At 41.4% G+C, this 20124-nt stretch overlaps 1 protein-coding gene, 1 long non-coding RNA gene and 1 other non-coding gene across 3 annotated transcripts; 2 read left to right on the top strand and 1 right to left on the bottom strand.

Moving 5' to 3' along the window:
- Window positions 1-1206: 1206 nt before the first annotated feature.
- trnag-ccc lies at window positions 1207-1277 on the top strand. Its single transcript has one exon. It is a non-coding gene; the product is annotated as a tRNA-Gly (tRNA).
- A 353-nt stretch (window positions 1278-1630) lies between these two features.
- On the top strand, window positions 1631-20124 carry LOC120039548 (nucleolysin TIA-1-like). Its single transcript, XM_038984995.1, has 12 exons — window positions 1631-1891; window positions 3405-3501; window positions 11673-11771; window positions 12672-12726; window positions 12983-13070; window positions 13259-13334; window positions 13489-13597; window positions 13815-13910; window positions 14009-14093; window positions 14216-14357; window positions 14445-14596; window positions 18795-20124. The coding sequence occupies exons 1-12, from the start codon at window positions 1854-1856 to the stop codon at window positions 18931-18933; spliced, it is 1176 nt and encodes a 391-aa protein (XP_038840923.1). The 5' UTR covers window positions 1631-1853; the 3' UTR covers window positions 18934-20124.
- LOC120039647 lies at window positions 14814-17583 on the bottom strand. Its single transcript, XR_005475473.1, has 2 exons — window positions 17126-17583; window positions 14814-16092 (listed from the first exon to the last, which is right to left on the bottom strand). It is a non-coding gene; the product is annotated as an uncharacterized LOC120039647 (long non-coding RNA).

The raw sequence follows: 20124 nt of genomic DNA, 5'->3' as shown, positions 1-20124 counted from the left end.
CCGGACCACTTCGCTTCCGCAGCCCCGACTGGTATCAAAGAAGGTCAAGCCAGATGCGCTGGCACGCTGCTATAGCCACGCGGCTACACCTCCGGTAGCCGAGACCTTTCCCCTCTGCTCCAAGATCATTAGCCCCTCTGCTGTTTGTCCTCTGTTGCCCCATACCCTCCTTCTACTTCCTACCTGTTTCCAGGCCCACCCCTCTCCCCCATCTCTTCGACGGCCAACCGGCGTACATGGTGAGGCGTCTCCTGAAGGTTCGACCCCGGGGCAGGGGATTCCAGTACCTGGTTGACTAGGAGGGTTATGGCCCGAAGGAGAGGTGCTGGGTCTCCGCTAGGGACATCTGTCACGCCCTGATCTGTTTCACCTGTCTTTGTGATTGTCTCCATCCTCCTCCAGGTATCGCCCATCTTCCCCATTATCCCCTGTGTATATATATATATCTGTGTTATCTGTATGTCTGTTGCCAGTTCGTTTTGTTCCTCAAACCTACCAGCGTTTTCCCCCTTGCTCCTGCCTTGTCTATATTCCTGTTTTCTAGTTTTCCCGGTTTTGTCCTTTCTGCCTGCCTGCCGTCCTGTACCTTTACCCTCTACTCTGAATTACCGACCTCTGCCTGACCAGAGCCTGCCTTCCGGTACCTTTGCCCCATTACTCTGGATTACTGACCTCTGCCTGACCTTTGCCTGCCCGTGTTCTAATTAATAAACTTTTGTTACTTCAACATTGTCTGCACCCGGGTCTTACCTTCAAACGTGATAGTAACTGTACTTTACTATTTATATTTTTGACAACTTCTACTTCACTACATTCCTAAAGAAAATAATTTAGTTTTTACTCCATACATTTTCCATGACACCCAAAAGTATTTGTTACATTTTTTATGCTTAACAGGACAGGAGAATTGTCCAATTCACACACTTATCAATTTATTTGTATTTGTTATTTAACCTTTATTTAACTAGACTAGACTGACTGAAATTAAAAAAACATTCTGTACGTTTTTATATGGGGTAGGCCTATTTATTCTGAAGTATAGGCCTATTTAATCTTATGCATAGGTATATTCCTTCCTGTTTGTTTTTTCTACAATGTTTTACAATAAATAAAAGCTAATATGCAACAAACACATATGTAATCATTTGAATTATGAAATCATGTATCTCATCATTATGATCCTTGGATGTTCATGACAAATTATCTGCGCCGCTGGTGTAATGGTATCATGGAAGATTCCCATTCTTTCGACCCGGGTTCGATTCCCGGGCGGCGCACATTTTTTTCTCTCGCCAAACTCCTTATCCGTTTGAAAAAGGTATGGATTGAGTAATTTGTCAACCGTTACCTATGTGTTTGCTTTTATTACGCACGAAAGCAAAGCAAACATTCCCAAAGGTCCGAGCTAAACGTTGGCAAATTGTGATCAGTCACGTGGGTTTCCCAGACGTGTGTTCTTTTTGTTCATTAAAATGTCGTCATTATTCTAAAACTAAAGATTAATCGCAGAGATTGTTTTGAAATATGATTAGTATTTGTGGTTTATTGACTGACGCCTGCTGCTGCTGAAATGCGAAACAAATTATTTAATTATGGTCCATTCATTGCGCATGCGACGGTGGTGGACATCCCCTGATTTTCCGCCATCTTCCTCTTCGGTTGTACAACCATTGTTCATACAAGCTAATTGTTGGTGTGCGGTCAGCGACTGGGTTGATTTATGCGCCTTTTTATAACTTGTTTAAGTCTACATGAGCATTATCCAAAATATCACATATTTAGAAAGTGTGTGTGCATTACTCAAAATACCATAGCTACACGGATTACTCACCCAGGGCACGACCTACGAAAACATGATGATGATGATGGACGACGAACAGCCCAAAACCCTGTAAGTAGCTAACACGGGCTAGTTAGCCATATCAATCCAGTAACGTTAGCTAGCTACTTCAAATGGGGCTACAAAGAAAGTATATTCCAGCATTTAAAAACGTATATGTACTCATGTCTTGTCGACTGTCACGGTGTGACCATTAACTAAGAGAAAGTTGATGGTGCAAATCAATCATGTCAGTCCGTCGCTCGAGCCTTCTCAGAACACATAGCTAGGCAAACAAGCTAGGTAACGTTAGCTACTAGCTCGCTAACTAACGTTACGTTATCTCACCAAATACATTGGTTAGTTAGATATCGTGTTAACTAGTTAGTTCATTACTTGATCATAAAAATAACGTGGCAGTGAGTTAAGTGTAGCCATGGTTCACTTGTCCATTTCAGAAATTCTAGCTAGGTACTAACTACTGTGTTACTAGTTACATGTACCGGTTTGGCAGAGAAGCAAGCATTGTTGGCTAACAGAGTGGCAAATTACAAGTACGGTATGCAGAGACAGACGTCTCATCCACGAACCTGTGACGTTAGTCAATTTTCCTAGTATTGCATTTTATCCGTATGTTATGGACTGATTGTTAGTTTAATATGATGGCTTGCTAGGTGGCCTAACTAGCGAAGGGATATGCATTTAGCAGTGGTGTACTGCCGCTGCTAAATCGAGGCCGCCACTTATTTTATAAAATAAAATGCATGCCTTTCTACCAGCCTCTGGGGAGGAAGATGGCCACGTCAACGACAGTCAGACAACAAGTAGCTTTCAGTTTAGTGGGAAGGCCAGAACTTGAAAAACCATGCTTCAAACACAAGTGTTAGAGAAGGTTAACTTATATAACTCAGTGTAACTGTCTAGCTAGTGTAGCTAAGTGCAGCCATACCACCAAATTACCCAATTGTCATACTTGAGTAACTTTATATTAAGGTATTTATACTTTTACTCAAGTGAGTCACCCAGTAAAATAGTACTTAAGTAAAATTCTAAGTATTCGGTTCTAAATATACTTAAGTATCAAAAAGTAAGTTTTAATAATTTCAAATTCCTTATATTAAGCAACCCAGACGGCACAATTTTCTTATTTTTTTTTTAAATTTACGGATAACCAACGGTACACAAGTCAGACATCATTTACAAATGAAGCATTTGTGTGTAGTGAATCTGCCAGATCAGAGGCAGTATGGATAACCAGGGATGTTGTCTTGTTGAGTGCTTGAATTAGACAATTTTCGTATCCTGCTAAGCATTCAAAATGTAACGAGTACTTTTGGGTGTCAGCAAAAATGTAAGGAGTAAAAAGTACATTCTTTTCTTTAGGAATGTAGTGGAGTAAAAGTTGTCAAAAATGGTAAAGTGCAGATTTCTAAAACTACTTAAGTAGTACTTTTTAAAGTATTTTTACTTAAGTACTGTACACCACTGCATATCACCCTAAACCTTTGCTTCCCTGGACAAAGTAAACTTGCTGGAAGTTGTAACTTTCTGGTCACAAGTGCTTGTCTTTTCCCCTCTACTCCAGGTATGTAGGGAACCTGTCCAGGGATGTCACTGAGCCCCTCATCCTACAGGTTTTCACACAGATCGGCCCCTGCAAGAGCTGTAAAATGATTGTTGATGTGAGTATCCCTGGGTCCTGGACCCAAGTGAGAGATTGGGATTTGTATGATTTTGATATTAGGGATGTGACAAATGTAATGTTTGCTTAATGTTTAAAATGCCATTTTTGTTTTTTTCCATTAAAATGATATGAAAAATGTATTAAATTCCATGTGAATTAACAATGCAAAATATGGTCAGATTGCGTCCTATTCCATATGACCGCTAGGGAGGCAATGAAGTTATATCTACTGCTGTCCCCCACCCACTCAGTAACGTAGTTACCCCTTTGATGTGTATGAACACACAGGTGTGATCATTCTACAGTAGTCCCTGCAGCATATACTCAAACCAGTGTAATTAGAACACGTCATTAGAAAGTTAGTTACGATTAACTCAACAGTTAGCGTTCGAGCTGGCCATAATGTTTGTCTTACTGACATATTTAGCACAAAGTCTTTACAACGTTATGTCCTCAATGTGAGCAGTTTATTTTTGGATGCAATGTTCAGACATTCACAGAAGTAGAAGCAGCATAACACAATTCTCATCCAAATCTGGAAATGTAGTACTATCTCTGAGTAGTGAGCTAACACAAGCGGTCATATTTAGCAGCTTTCGGCTGATAGAAACCAGTTACTATTTACAATTCATCACATCACGGGTGAGCTCACCAGTGATTTAAATAATTGAGTAAAATACTTTCTAAACATCGAAAGTAATCCGACGGCGGGTAGTTTGTGTGTGCCGCAATGTTTGTTTTTTCTGCGTCAACCAAAGATGAGAGGTGATGAGTTGGGTCTGTTTTCAGAATGCGTATTGAAGGGGGTGTGTGGTCTACCATCAGTTACTTCCGTTAACGTAGCATCTTTGGTCTGACAGACGTTTACGTGACCCCCAGAATGGATTGAATGATGTAAACAAACATTGTTCCACACATAGCCAGCAAATAGTTTAGCATTAGCTCATCATAATCAGTCCAACCTGCCCAAAAATATTTTGCACACATCATACACTCACTGGACCGTTTATCGGGTACACCACCCCGTTCACGAAAACGGATCGCTCCTGCAGACAGTCACATGGCCATGGCTTGCTATATAAAGCAGGCAGAGGCATTCAGTTACTGTTCAATTGAATGTTAGAATGGGGAAAAACAAGTGACCTAAGCGTGGTTTGATCGTATGTACCAGATGCGCTTGATCCAGTATCTCAGAAACGTATGCCCTCTACTGGGCTTTTCACGAACGACAGTGTCTATAGTTTACTGAGAATGGTGTGACAAACAAAACATCGCCAGCGGCAGTCCTGTGGGCGAAAACAACTCGTTGATGATTGGTCGCAGGAGAATGGCAAGAATCGTACGAGCTAACAGGTGGGCCACGAACAGACAAGGAACGGTGCAGAAAAAGCATCTCGGAACGCACAACTCGTCGATCCTTGTCACTGATGGGCTATTGCAGCAGACGACCAAATGGGGGTCTGACCCTTTACTAATGGGTGTACCTAATAAACTGACCAGTGAGTATGTGTCCATTGCATTCTGATTCTTGCATAATGTATGATATGTCACCAGTACTTCAAAATGTGAATAAAACAGTAAATAAATTATTACCACACAAACCATTTTCTGATAGTGATTAATTGATACAAATGGTCTGTGCCTGTATTATGATAGTGGTGATTTGTTGCCACAGATGGTTTGTTTACGTTTCTACCACTGTGGCTAGATAGAGTAGTTAGGCCGACAAACATCTCTATCTAGTGGTCGCGTCGGGGGCAACAGTTGTTGACTGTAACTAAGCCTAACTCTTTCCTTAACCTTGTTCTCTTAACTTCCTACGTTAATTTTCATAACCTACTGCGTTAGTTCTAACTTGCCATGTTAATAATTCTAACCATATTATGTAAACAGTCAATCTGTGTAAATAAGTCATCAGTTTCACCACACTGGCAACCAATCACATCACCCTCGACACTCATGTGACACCATTCAGTGTTATGTATGTACCTAGTGGGCTAAGCTGTAGCATTAGCAATGCCTTTCAAAAGGAGACAACTCACAAATTTGGAAATTCAGGAGATTTTTGTAAATTCTGACAGTTATTCTGAGGTATCAGATTCTGACAGTGAGGAGCTGCTCCCAACCTTGTGGCCATTGAGAACCCTGACCACCGACAAAGTCCCAGGTCCCTCTTAAGATGCTGGTAGTGAAGTATTAGAGGTCTGCGGTAGTTGGAAGGCTACCAGCCATTTCACCCCTCCTGGCCCTGCTGTTGGTGTTGAGTCCCAGTCTGGAGTGCAAAGTCTCTTGCCATCTCCCTCTGAAGCAGAGTGCTTCAAGCTGTTTCTGACAGGGACATAGTGGAGGACACCAATCGCTAGGCCTTGGAGTTACAGGGGAAGAGGGAGCCACAGCGAAGGTGGACCACCTGATGGGAGAGAGAAAGATCAAACCAGACAATGTGCTTGACTATAATTGCAAAACGGGGGTACTGGATAAGGTGGATATGATAAACAGCTTTGTGGCATGCACTCTTAAAACCCACCAATTGGTATGAGAATTTACATCTGATCGACACTGCTATCTTCAATAGCCACATAGTTCACCACCAGCTAACAAGTGAGAAGATTATTGAACATGTTTTTTTCAAATCAAATGTATTTATATAGCCCTTCTTAAATCAGCTGATATCTCAAAATTCTCTACAGAAACCCAGCCTAAAAGCCCAAACAGCAAGCAATGCAGGTGTAGAAGCACGGTGGTTAGGAAAAACTCCCTAGGAAGGCCAAAACCTAGGATGAAACCTAGAGAGGAACCAGGCTATGAGGGGGGGCCAGTCCTCTTCTGGCTGTGCCAGGTGGAGATTATAATAGGACATGGCTAAGATGTTCAAATGTTCATAAATGACCGGCATGGTCAAATAATAACAATCATAGTAGTTGTCGACGGTGCAACAGGTCAGCACCTCAGGAGTAAATGTCAGTTTACAGCAGCACGGCCAGGTGAACTGGGGACATACAGTTCACAAATGAATCAAATGCTGTTCTGCAATTATATTTAAAATATCTCACCCACCTCCCCACTCCTCATCCTCTTTACTCCCTCTCCAAACAGTATGTTGCTAGAATACAAAAGATGTCCTCATTCTTCAGGCAAGACAGATGTCCAACTCCAGTTATGATGTTGGCAAATTATGTTCAATACTGTGTGTGGTTTCTGAAAGTACAGAATAAAGAGGAATTACTAGGATACAATATCAGGATATAACAAAACCATTTTAAGAAGAGTAACTGCTATAAAAAATAAGTTGCATTGACAATCACAATTATGAATAATATAACCGTAAGAAACTGTAACCAAAGAGCTCCACAAGGGGGCAGGGCAGAAAACCCATGCCATGGTCATAAGGCCAGGGCAGCTTCAAAGGATACAACACAAACTTAATACTTCTCTGATGCCGTTAGCATTGTTTTACAGAGTTTTTATAGAATTTTGCTAGCTACATGAGCGCAATTGAGTATAACACCATATAGGTTATGAAATTAGTACCATATGTGTACGTGGCTATAAAGAAGTGCATGCAGTATACATTATGCACCATACATACAGTGTGCTACAGAAGAAACAACACGATATACATACACTAATGATAGCATAATTAGGCACTTAGCTAGGAATGCAATCATGTCCAAAGTTATTAGTAAGGAAAATGACAATGAAAGCAATGCAGGCACTAATCGGAAAATGCATACTTGACCTGGGGAAGTGCTTGGGCTCTCATCGAAGAGAGAAGTTTGTCTGAGACATTACTATGAGCCAAACTTAAATTGCCCACCACAGTGAAATGGGCTACTTCTAGGTGAAGTGGAGGTTAACTGTCCTGTTGCATAACAATCGAATTTTGGAACAGTGAGTGCATTTTGACATCGCATAAAGAATCTCGCCGGGGAACTGTTAGAGATATTTGGAACTTGCACGTTAAAAGGTTATTCCATTTTAGGTTCTCTGCTGTGTGCTTAGAGAATGATAGAGGCCTCTAGTGGCCAAAAGGCTGTTTTGGCATGGGCAGTGCCATAAGTATGACAGTGTGAGTCATGATACCCATAACCTAGCAGTCAAACAGGGAAATGATTCCAATAGTTTTTCAACCATTTAATTTTTCCAATAAGGGATTTTAGAAACACTTAAGGGCTGTGTTTTGTCTAGGCTTACCCTGGCGTGATGTTTTGATGACTAAACTCAGCAAAAAAACAACATCCTCTCACTGTCAACGGCGTTTATTTTCAGTAATCTTAACGTGTAAATATTTGTATGAACATAACAAGATTGAACAACTAAGACACAAACTGAACAAGTTCCACAGACATGTGACTAACAGAAATTGAATAATGTGTCCCTGAACAAAGGGGTGTCAAAATCAAAAGTAAACGTCAGTATCTGGTGTGGCCACCAGCTGCATTAAGTACTGCAGTGCATCTCCTCATGGACTGCACCAGATTTGCCAGTTCTTGCTGTGAGATGTTACCCCACTCTTCCACCAAGGCACCTGCAAGTTCCCGGACATTTCTGGGGGGAATGGCCCTGGCCCTCACCCTCCTATCCACCAGGTCCCAGACGTGCTCAATGGAATTGAGATACGGGCACTTCGCTGGCCATGGCAGAACACTGACATTCTTGTCTTGCAGGATATCACGCACAGAATGAGCAGTATGGCTGGTGGCATTGTCATGCTGGAGGGTCATGTCAGGATGAGCCTGCAGGAAGGGTGCCACATGAGGGAGGAGGATGTCTTCCCTGTAACGCACAGCGTTGAGATTGCCTGCAATGACAACAAGCTCAGTCCGATGATGCTGTGAGACACCGCCCCAGACCATGACGGACCCTCCAAATCGATCCCGCTCCAGAGTACAGGCCTCAGTCTAATGCTCATTCCTTCGACGATAAACGCGAATCCGACCATCACCCAGGGTGAGACAAAACCGCAATTCGTCAGTGAAGAGCACTTTTTGCCAGTCCTGTCTGGTCCAGCGACGGTGTGTTTGTGCCTACGTTGTTGCCGGTGATGTCTGGTGAGGACCTGCCTTACAACAAGCCTACAAGCCCTCAGTCCAGCCTCTCTCAGCCTATTGTGGCTTGAGCACCGATGGAGGGATTGTGCGTTCCTGGTGTAACTCGGGCAGTTCCTGGTGTAACTGTTGCCATCCTGTACTTGTCCCGCAGGTGTGATGTTCGGATGTTCCGATCCTGTGCAGGTGTTGTTACACGTGGTCTGCCACTGCGAGGACGATCAGCTGTCCGTCCTGTCTCCTTGTAGCGTTGTCTTAGGCGTACAATGCAATTTATTGCCCTGGCCACATCTGCAGACCTCATGCCTCCTTGCAGCATGCCTAAGGCACGTTCACGCAGATGAGCAGGGACCCTGGGTATCTTTCTTTTTTTGTGTTTTTCAGAGTCCGTAGAAAGGCCTCTTTAGTGCCCTAAGTTTTCATAACTGTGACCTTAATTGCCTACCGTCTGTCAGCTGTTAGTGTCTTAACGACCGTTCCACAGGTGCATGTTCATTAATGGTGTATGGTTCATTGAACAAGCATGGGAAACAGTGTTTAAACCCTTTACAATGAAGATCTGTGAAGATATTTGGGTTTTACAAATTATCGTTGAATGACAGGGTCCTGAAAAAGGGACGTTTCTTTTGCTGAGTTTATGTACATCTTTCTCCGGACTAGGTGGCTTATCAATATACTCACCTGTATTTACCTCCCAAAAAATTAAAGGCTAATTAGCTGCTAATGTGGCTATCGTAAAGAACTACAAATGATATGGACGAGACTTCCGAACAAGGCAAAGGTAATAGTAATTATTAAATTGGTTGCATTTCTTTAAATGTACCTGTTAGCAAAGGTGCCAGCTAGAGATGACGTGCAGGAGCTTGCAGGGATTTGTAGTCTTGCATGATGTCTACTTTGATGCTAATTAGCATTTTGGATCTAAGTAAATAGAGCCAAATTATATTGATAAGTCACCTTGTCTGAGATTTACATGATTATCAAAACGGCACGCCAGGGTAAGCCTACTCAAAACACAGTCCTTATTTTAAGCGTTTATTAAATCTATGGGAAAAATGAGTAGTGGGAAAACGATTGGAAATATTTCCCTGTTTGACTGCTAGGTTTTATGGGTGTTATGACACCTCCCTCCACCGTGGGGCTCTATGGAGGGCTTCCACCATGCTTCCTCCATTTTAAAGTAGTCAAAGTAACAGGGTTTGGAACTGGTTCACGGAACCAGACCGAATACCAGAAAATAACAATCATTTTAGGGACAGAATCAAACGAAAGTGTGATCTATACTGTTCCCGGAACAGAACTGTTATTTTAAAAGTATGGGAACCGGTTAATAACGTTCTTTTATGGTTTCGGGCATTTCTTTTCTCCTCCCAGTCCCACAGAAATCGCAACAAAGCACCTATGCAAAGTCTTCACTCCGTTATTCAAACATATTCCAGCACCTGCCTTCCAGCTCGATCTTTGTCAGTGTGTTTGTAGGCTACTTTCCCTACTTATGTTACAAGTGTGATCCAGAAATTAGGGAGATGTTTAATTAGAGAATTGTTTAAAATGTTTAATCCTAGTTAATGATACTATATCACGTTTCACATTGGATTTACTAACTACAAGAAGGTAAGATGTGTTTTTAACTCGTGTTGCTCGGCACACACAAGCTTGTTAGCTACCTATTGTTTGTCTGGTCCAACGTTAAGCCATCAGACATTCAAAGTTCTCCCATACAAGCCGCTCCTCCTTAGGTATAATTCTATGGGCCTCATAACAAGATGCCCAGGCATCTCATAACAAGATGCCCAGGCATCTCATAACAAGATGCCCAGGCATCTCATAACAAGATGCTCGCCAAGCCTCCTCCACCCTCTCGCTTTCTTTCCACCCATAAAATGTCTCATATCACGCCCTAAACTGGTCTGTCTATAGTGACTGGCAGCACAGTGCATTTGTCTTTCAATATGATTAAACCATTCTCTTTTGGCAAAATACAATTTAGCTTTTAACTACTTTTCCTACACAGATAAAATAGCTTACCTGCTATATAGCAAGCTGTTCTATCCTCACTGATTGAAGTAATTTAATGTCGAACTAAATGTAAAAAAAAAACATGTTTACAAGGGAATGATATAAACCAGTGCTTTTTTTGGGTTTGAACTAGTTCAGAATTTTTATTTTGCTGGTCGTAACAGTGTAATGGGGGGGGGGGGAGAACAATGATCATTTCGGTTCCAACCCCTGCAAAGTAGTCAACTGGGTGGGGTTTCCTATGGGCTATGGCCTCAATGGCACTGCCCATGATTTTACAGATGCTAGAATGCCACAGATGTGTCCTTAATCTCTATGGCTGTGTGCTTCTCAATGTTTTTAGTGGTCAGTACAAGCGAATTCAAGTCCCACTTCTCATCAATATAATTGATCATCAATGTAATTGACTCATTGCAATGATGTATGACAGCACGTTCAGATGTCCAACAATCTCTTCTTAACGCCACCTATGGGGTTTGAGAGCTCATGCTTTGTTCTTGCAGAGCAATCGTGATACGATTTCTCTACCCAGGCCATCATGGTTTTTCCACATTCCATGTTGTAGTCTTGTTCTAGATATGCCATCGGGTATTGAAGCCAACACCCTCAACCATTGACAATGGCTGCATTTGAACTGCAATCATTTATGTAGTCAGAGCTGTGATATTCTCACTCCGTACCTTATCGCACTTATTTTGTGCGAAGCTGTCTTGTCTGTTGGGGGCCTGTGCTGCTGCTAGCAACGGTTTGGCTCTCACCCTTTTCAGATGGTTAAATATTGCTACCATTACTGTGCCTCTGTTCCACGTAACAAAGTTTACATTTCACCGCCAAAATGTATTGCCATACAGGACATTTTCCCAACTTAACATCGGACGTGCAGAGTGCTTTATATTTGTGGAAAATAATTTGAAAGGTGTATATCTAACCTTACAGCATTTGTTTTCGGTTAGGGATTTTTTGTTAACTATCCCAATTTTGTTAAAACGTTCACTCTTAATCGAAAGATGTTTATGGTGATGTTAACTGTCTGATATGTACATGTGGTTGACAGACAATGCTTTGGACTCTTTGTAGCCTAACTCTTGTTGTCCTCTTACAGACTGCAGGCAATGACCCATACTGCTTTGTGGAGTTCTATGAGCACAGGCATGCTGCCGCATCACTGGCTGCCATGAATGGACGTAAAATTATGGGTAAGGTAAGCTATCGTATCTAAAGGGTGAGTTGGGATGGGTGGGTTGTTGCAGAAGTTTGACCAACCAGTAGGCCTAAATTATGAGAGCATTATCTGAGTCGGCAGCGACTATCTCACCGAAGTTGAAATGGCAAAGTTATGAATTGCTTTGTAAAGTGAGGATGGCTTATTTCGATTTCCCGTCCAGCAGTAAGTACATCCCCAGAGTAAATGAGACTAATAGATGTGTGATCTGATTTAAAATAATGACATAACCTGCATAGTTGGTTGCAATGCTGATTACCTGACATGTCCATGTATAATGTCTGATTCCGTTTCTTCAGATATGGAGTGGGCTAGGTCTGTTGTATGGACATCAAGTGCATTCTCTCTTAGTGGTTGATTTGACTATAGCTTAGAGATTTAAAATATGTTCTTGACCGATCACTGTTTTATTTTGGAAAACCACTATCTTTTCAAGGGAAATGGGCCCTTTCCTTATCCAAAGGAATCCACAGTAGCTGTGCAATAGCCAACTAAAACAATTTCTGTACCTTTTCCAGACCCACAGCTTTACAACAAATATAGGTCCTAACCTCAGCAGAAATATATTCAGTGCAAATTATGTTATCCTCAACAGGTAATGAAGGACCATTTGAAGAGTAATACAAGTTGATAATGTCACTGGTTTGTAAGTCCTTTGTTACTTGGACCTTTTATTCCGTTGTTTATGTTCCAGTTTGAGTGCTCAGGTGTTCTGTTTTCTGCTCATCACTGCATTCAGAGATTCACACTGTGTTTGGTCATGGCTGGCTCATTTCTTTCACACACAAAGCACCACACAAACTGAGGTAGTAATACTGTATCTAAATGACATAAACGTACCCTACCTGGCTTGTTTTCTCTCTTCCCTTCTCTCTTTAGGAGGTTAAAGTCAACTGGGCCACAACGCCAAGCAGTCAGAAAAAAGACACAAGCAGTAAGTGCCTAGCTACCTTTTCAGTCAGTTCCATAGAAAACCTTAGTGAGGGTTCCTCTGAGAATGTGGTAATTTTAAATTGACATTTTAGTCAATTAGCAGATGCTGTTATCCGGAGACTTCCATATCTCTATGGTGTGGAAGACCATAAAGCCCCTCCCCCCTCGAAATAAAAACAAGGCAATTCTTGATTTCTTCAGAAAGTGCTGCTTTCAGCAAGGAGTCACAGTAGTCGTATCTCCTGTCCTCCCAACAGATCATTTCCATGTCTTTGTCGGAGACCTCAGCCCCGAAATCACCACAGATGATGTAAAAGCGGCCTTTGGTCCATTTGGGAGGATATCGTAAGTACCTCATTAATGTTTATGTGCTCTGTCGATCTCACAAGATTAGTAAGTCACTCATGAGTTAATAATAATAATAATACATTGGATGGCTTGATATAACACATTACTCTTTAGGACATATCAGACAGTAGTTTGTATGGTTACATTACTCCTTCATATTGAGTAAATAGTGTGTTTCTCCTCAGGGATGCTCGCGTGGTCAAAGATGTGGCGACAGGGAAGTCTAAAGGCTATGGCTTTGTCTCTTTCTTCAACAAGTGGGTAAGCGTTATAGCTGGATGAAATCACTTCCATAGAGGATTTAGTCATAACTCATAACTGAAGGGGTTCCTGTATATGTAGTCATAACATTATCCTTTGGTATTTGGGTGTGTCGCTGGGTCATGTGATTTAATATATCTGTTGCTACCAACAGGATGCAGAGAACGCCATTCAGCAGATGGGTGGTCAATGGCTAGGTGGAAGACAGATCAGGACCAACTGGGCCACTAGAAAGCCCCCTGCTCCTAAAACCACCTATGAAAGTGAGTCCAGACAAGATAGGCTTTCCAGCCAATTTGCCATTGAGTAGAAATGGTTGGTTTTATCTTACCATAATTTTTTTTACATCTATTTTGTCCTCTAAAACTGGTTAAGTGCAGATAAAAATGATATACATTTTACTATATTTTATGTCCCTCGGATCCTCTTTTGTTGAATGGCAATGCATTTAGTCACTCTAAATTCCCCTGTTTCCAAAAGCAAACACGAAGCATCTGTCCTTTGATGAGGTTGTGAACCAGTCCAGCCCCAGTAACTGCACTGTGTACTGTGGAGGAGTCGGCACCGGTCTAACAGGTCAGTAGTCTGTTATTGAAGTGGTCACTTTCTAGTGTGTGTGTGTGTGTGAGAGAAACAAACACAGGTCTTTGACGTGTCTCCCTCCTTTTTTCTAGAACAATTGATGAGACAGACATTCTCCCCCTTTGGACAAATCATGGAAATCCGTGTGTTCCCAGACAAAGGATACTCTTTTGTGCGGTATGTCATGATCAAATCACTAAACAGACCTCTGACAAACATTTAGTATCCGTGAAATATAATTTCTGCGTATGTTTCTCAGTACCTTGCAATCGGTATTTTGACGCCTCTCCTTTGTGCAGGTTTACCTCTCACGAGGGAGCAGCCCATGCCATTGTGTCTGTGAATGGGACTTCGATAGAGGGCCATATGGTGAAGTGTTATTGGGGTAAAGAGACCACAGACATGATGAGTCCTATGCAGCAGGTGCAACAAGTTCCCCAGGTATGAAACCACATCCAGAGGCTTCCCCCTTATCGACACCACTTAAACACACACTCTTACACTGTTGTCATCTCTCCCCTATGACAGAACAAAGTGGGCTTTGCGGCCCAGCCCTACGGCCAGTATGCCCAGTGGTACGGCAATGCCCAGCAGATTGGCCAGTACGTCCCCAATGGGTGGCAGGTACCCACCTATGGGGTTTACGGCCAGGCCCAGGCCTGGAACCAGCAGGGTTTTAAGTAAGTACATACGGACATCAGCAGGGCTCCCTTCTCTTCCAGCAACCAGGGCTGCAGCTGAGTCTTTTGAGTTTCCTTGGGCTTCCCAAGGGCAGCTAGGCTCCAGCTCAGTTGCCTGCAGCTCTGGCCAGGAGAAGGAAGGAGCCATAATGTCCTTCAACCTCCCCTCGCCACCGTATCCAGCTTACGAGGACAATGACAAAACACATAAAAAAAATCTGGTTGATTTGATTTATTGGTCAAGATAACAGCATTTTCATCCATTTAAAAAAAATAAAATGAGCACTAATGAATGCCCTTTTTGGACTTTCAAAATGGCCACAGTTCTGGGTTGAATTGGGCTTGTCCCCGATATGAGTGTCTACTCAATGAACTAAATAGTCCCAGACAGTGAGTAAAGTGGGATTGTTGAAACACAAACGGGACCTCCTGCCCTCTGAAGCTTCTCCCAGTGCAGAGGGATACATCATTTTATTGTGCCATTGTTACATCCACTTTATTCATTTTTTTGTTGTGCCATGTCATCTTTTGTTACTTCATGCATATTTTTTGTTTTGTTGTTGCTGTATGAACTTTCATTTGCCATCCAAATTTGAATATATTTTTTTCTCCTGAAGAGTTTAAGTACATTGCTACTAGAAATGGGGTGTAGTATGAATTTGTTTAGATTATAGCTACATTTGAAATATCACTAGTCATTTTCTTGTCTCAAATTGATAATGGGGTTTGAGTGCTGCATAAGACAATAATCCTGTTTTAACTGCTTGTATATCACAGCAGTTATGTAATATGATTGTTTTTTAAAATCTAATCTAATGAACCATTCATTTGTTGAAAGTTTTAGTTTTGGAAATAGAAGTCCTTGTATAGAAATTGCAATTATATATTGCCTTCATGAAGTATTCATACCCCTTGACTTATTCCACATTATGTTACAGCCTGAATTCAAAATTGAATACGCTTTTTCTCTCAACCATCTACACACAATACCCTATAATGTTTATGCACATTTTCTTTTTTAAATATGAAAAATAAAGCTAATTCATTGAAATACAGAAATCCAATTTACATAAGTGTTCACACCCCTGAGTCTCTACTTTGTAGAAACACCTTTGGCATCAATTACAGCTGAGTTGTCTTGGGTTTGTCTTTTGCCCATTCCTTGCAGATTTTCTCAAGCGCTTAAGTTAGATGGGGAGCGGCGGTGAACCGCAATCTTCAAGTCATTCAACAGATTTTCAATGGGATTCAAGTCTGGGCTTTGGCTGGGCCACTCAATAACATTCTTGTTCTGAAACCATTCCAGAGTTGCTTTGGCTATATGCTTAGGGTCATTGTCCTGTTGGAACAAATCTTCGCCACAGTTAAAAGTTGTTTGCACTCTGAAGCAGGTTCTCATCGGCGATTTGCCTGTATTTGGCTCCATTAATTGTTCCCTCTATCCTTTCCAGTTGATGTTCCCTCCCCCGGGACTGCCACACAGAAAAAATATCTGCCTGCACAAAAAAGCACCAGATTAAACTTAACTCAACTTTAGGGAGTTTTCCCTGTTAACACTCAACATTTCCTTTTACTGTGGGAATTGTGATCGAATCAACGCTATTAGCCACTTTCAATGCAACATACTGAAACAAAGCGAACTATGCAAGAGATTTTGTTGTTGGCTGAACACATTGGAGTAGGATTCTATTGCATTAACAGGCACAACTCAGGCCCGTAATCTACACAGGCCGCTGCGCCATAACCAATCTGCTGCAGTAGGGCTATATGAAAATAGATTATTACCATATATGGATCTGTGCCGTTCTCTTGGAACTGGACTGTTAACAGCATGTGCGGTCGTGAGTAAATGCCCTTTTTTGAGATCAAAGCGAGAGCTACATGTAGCGACGTGCACATTTGTTCATATCCTTTGTTAGTGAGTTATTAGCCAAGTTCTAGATAATATGTAGTCAGCAATGGGAGATTTATTGCTTCCTACGAGAGCACAAAACGTCCGTTTCTAGTCATCTTTGAAAAACGAGTCAGGTAAAGGACTTTTCTTTTGTCTTAAAGGGTCATTGTTGTATTTTGAGACCGGCTTGAATAAGCTAAGTTGCCAATTTGGCAGAGGATGGCATAATTTGTCTGATTCTCTGTATTAATGGTATGGAAATAATGATGCGTTTTATTTTGTAAAGTGGTTTCTTGCATCAAACACATTTTCAGTCACCACCTTGTCTGAAGGAATAGTGGATGAACAGGTTTAATGTCTAGCCGTGCATGTTTTTTTCCCCAAAGTTATGGAATGTAGGTCTACATTGAACACCACACATTGGCTGCTACTATAGGCTGAACAATAGAACAGCTATTTCCATGTTAAAATGTTATGGGATGCATTTTCCATTGTTTATGGTAGGCTTACATTATAATCAAATAGCCACGGAAGCCTACTTGAACACTTAGTTTTAACTTAAAGCGGCTACAGCCTCTGTTCACATTAAACGTGCACCAGAATTTTCACAACTTTGAAGTTTTCCTTCAACAGACCTGAAATTTGCTCAGTGCTGAAATCTTTTTGAGGGAACATTGCTCCCAGGTCCTGCCGCTGAAAAGTGTCCCCCATTGCATGATGCTGCCCCCACCATCCTTCACGGTATTGATGGTGTGAGTCGGGTAATGAGCTCTGCCTGGTTTTCTCCAGACATGACGCTTTGCATTCAGGCCAATTTTTGTCTCTTCAGACCACAAAGTCTTCTGTCGGGTTTATGATCTCTCTTCACATGCCTTTTTGCAATCTCCAGTCGTGCATTTTTCTCGGGACTGGCTTCTGTCGGGTTACTCCCATAAAGCCCAGATTGGGGAAGTGCTGTGGAGACTGTTGTCGTGGCAGGTTCTTCCATCTCAGCCAAGGAGATCTGTAGTTCTGTCAGTCGTCATTGGGTTCTTGGTTACCTCCCAGACTAAGGTCCTTGACCGTTTGGTCAGACGGCGAACTCTAGCCAGAGTCTGTTTTTTTCAATTTCCCAATAATGGAGACCACTGTGCTCTTGGAAACTTTCAACACTGTAGAAATTGCTTTATACCCTTCCCCGGATATAGGCCTCATCACAATTCTATCTATTTGAAGTGTCATAGCAAAGGGGTGTGAATACTTATGTAAATGCAATATTTTCTATACATTTGCAAAAAATTCTAAAAACATGTTTTCAACTTGTCATTATGGTGTATTGTGTGTAGATGGGTAAAAAAGTAATCCATTTAATCCATTTTTAATTAAGGTTGTAACAACAATGTGAAATAAATCAAGGGATGTGAATATTTTACAGTGGCACTGTGCTTACATTTTATTTGTATGTAAATGTCTGATTTTGTTTGAGAGCCCATGAAAATATTATGATATAGTAGGCTACCATGAACAATATTTGAAGTTTAATCCTAAAATAAATCTCAGCCTGAGCTACATGTTCTCCTACTTGTTACTATATTGAGCTTATCTGTTACTGTTTTCAATACACAATGTGCTGACTGACCAAATTGCTAACTTTTCCATTCAGGTATTTGTTGCATAATGGATGTTGCTAAAGATTTGACTAGGAATAACAAAAGTCATGAATGGGGTTTAGGCATGAAATTATAAATGTTTTTCCCTTTGCAGTGGTACAGGATTCAGGGAAAAAGTGTGAAATTCAACTCCACGGCCAAATTTAAATGCAGATGGTCCTGCTTCAGCCGCGCTCTGCAACATTGACCAATTTCAGCAGCTTTGTTTGGGATGTGAGGAGTCAAAAGACATGTATTTATTTTAAGTAAATCTCCACCGCAGTGGATTGTGACTAATTCTATACACCGAGCCTATGCTCTGTCCGCATACCCACAAGTACCATATCTTCGCCCTGTTACCATTTTCAATTCCTACCATTTTCAATTCCTACCATATTCTCTGCTGTCTTAGATTTTGGTTTATCCTCCGACACACCCTGACCTTTGTTATTTCATCCTCTCCTCAGCTGGCTCTTGCTCAGTTTGGTGTGTTCTATGGTTGTGTCCCAAATGGCACAATATCCCCTATATAAGTCCACTACTTTTTACCTGGTCCCTGGACAAATGTTGTGTACTATAAAGGGAATAGGGTACCATTTGAGACAAAGCCTCTGTCTTGCCCCTGTCGCCGCCTCTTTTCTAACTTGCTGGCGTTTTCTCTCTTTCCCGTTTGCAGTCACTTACCGGCCAGTGCTGGGTGGACAGGTGTGAGTGCCCTCAGTAACGGTGGGGTTATGGAAGCTACACAGGGATTGAATGGGAGTACGTTAGCAAACCAGGCCGGTATGGGAGCCACTGGATACCCCACACACTGATAGGGGGATAGTCAACTCTTTACTGGCTACTGGAGCATCACCGGGATCTGTGTTATATCCCATCCACTTGTGGCAGACTAAGACTTGTTGGTACATGGAATTTGAAGTGGAAGTTGACCTCTACTAAAGCCAATGAAACTGATTTCATGGGAGGTTAAGGGGAGCCATGGAGAACTGGAATAAACTACACAGGTATTATGCTGCCCTTGTGTTAGACAGACTACATGGGCAGGACGGTACCATTTTAAGTGAACGGTAAATGTAATATAATTGTTAAGGAGACACTTGGATTTGTGCATTTGTTGGTTTGTTTAGTGTCTCGAACTGCTACCATTTTCATAAGGACTCTTGAACAGTCAACATAACGTGGTTGTGATTTGTTTTTTGTTTTTTTAAGATAAATGTTCCATTTTGAGTGATGCAATGAATCATGTAAAAAGTAATGGAAGTAATCAAAATGGATCTATTTTTCTTCTCTCATTTTGATTTCAATTAAACCAATTGCAGGGATAGATGCCACTGCTTTTTTTCTGTAAGGGCAGACATATTGCACAGTATTCCATTCTTTAAAAATTATTCCAAGAATTTCTTTTTGCATTCAATTTTTCCCCTGTATTTCTTTTGGAAGGCCTCAACTTGCTTCATGTGTAAATAACCATACATATATTTCAAACTGTATAAAGGAAAATGCAAATGTTCACAATGGGAGTTTGGTGCTATCTTTTTGTTTTGTTAACTGAAGAAATTAAACATTGTTAGTAGCAACACTATCAAGTGCATACCCATGGTAACTGGCACAGTGATGCATGGACTTCTGGGAAGGGAAAAGGGCATTGCTATGCAGTGCATAAATTCACTCAATTTTGACTTTGAATACTAATTCTGTGCATAAATTTAGTTTTCTGCCATTTTCTATGAAGTAAGATCAGTATTTTTTATGGAAAACCTGAACCAGAAATGCTAATCAGATATGTGGACATGTTTTAATACCAGACCCATTGTGTTGCCTTAGAATTGATTGCTTTGAACGGACACAATATCATTCAGATTAGGCAGTCTACAGACAATTTCTGACATTTTTTAGTTTTGAAAAGTGTTCTCCTCTGGGGGTTTGGTAATGTTTCTGCTACTATATTTGTTCTTGCATTGTCCAATTAAAATGCTGATGTGCAAAATAAACAATTTTCTGTG

This window comes from Salvelinus namaycush, chromosome 1 (assembly GCF_016432855.1).
Source record: "Salvelinus namaycush isolate Seneca chromosome 1, SaNama_1.0, whole genome shotgun sequence".
In the NCBI taxonomy this organism is placed as follows: domain Eukaryota; kingdom Metazoa; phylum Chordata; class Actinopteri; order Salmoniformes; family Salmonidae; genus Salvelinus; species Salvelinus namaycush.
This window is presented reverse-complemented; position numbering and strand designations above follow the sequence as displayed.

Excerpts from the sequence above, each read along its gene's own strand:
- LOC120039548 (XM_038984995.1), top strand. The coding sequence starts at position 1,854 with ATGATGATGATGATGGACGACGAACAGCCCAAAACCCT. Across the intron at positions 13,335-13,488 it reads TCTCTTTCTTCAACAAGTGG|GATGCAGAGAACGCCATTCA; the intron begins GTAAGCGTTATA and ends TGCTACCAACAG. Across the intron at positions 13,911-14,008 it reads AGTCGGCACCGGTCTAACAG|AACAATTGATGAGACAGACA; the intron begins GTCAGTAGTCTG and ends CCTTTTTTCTAG.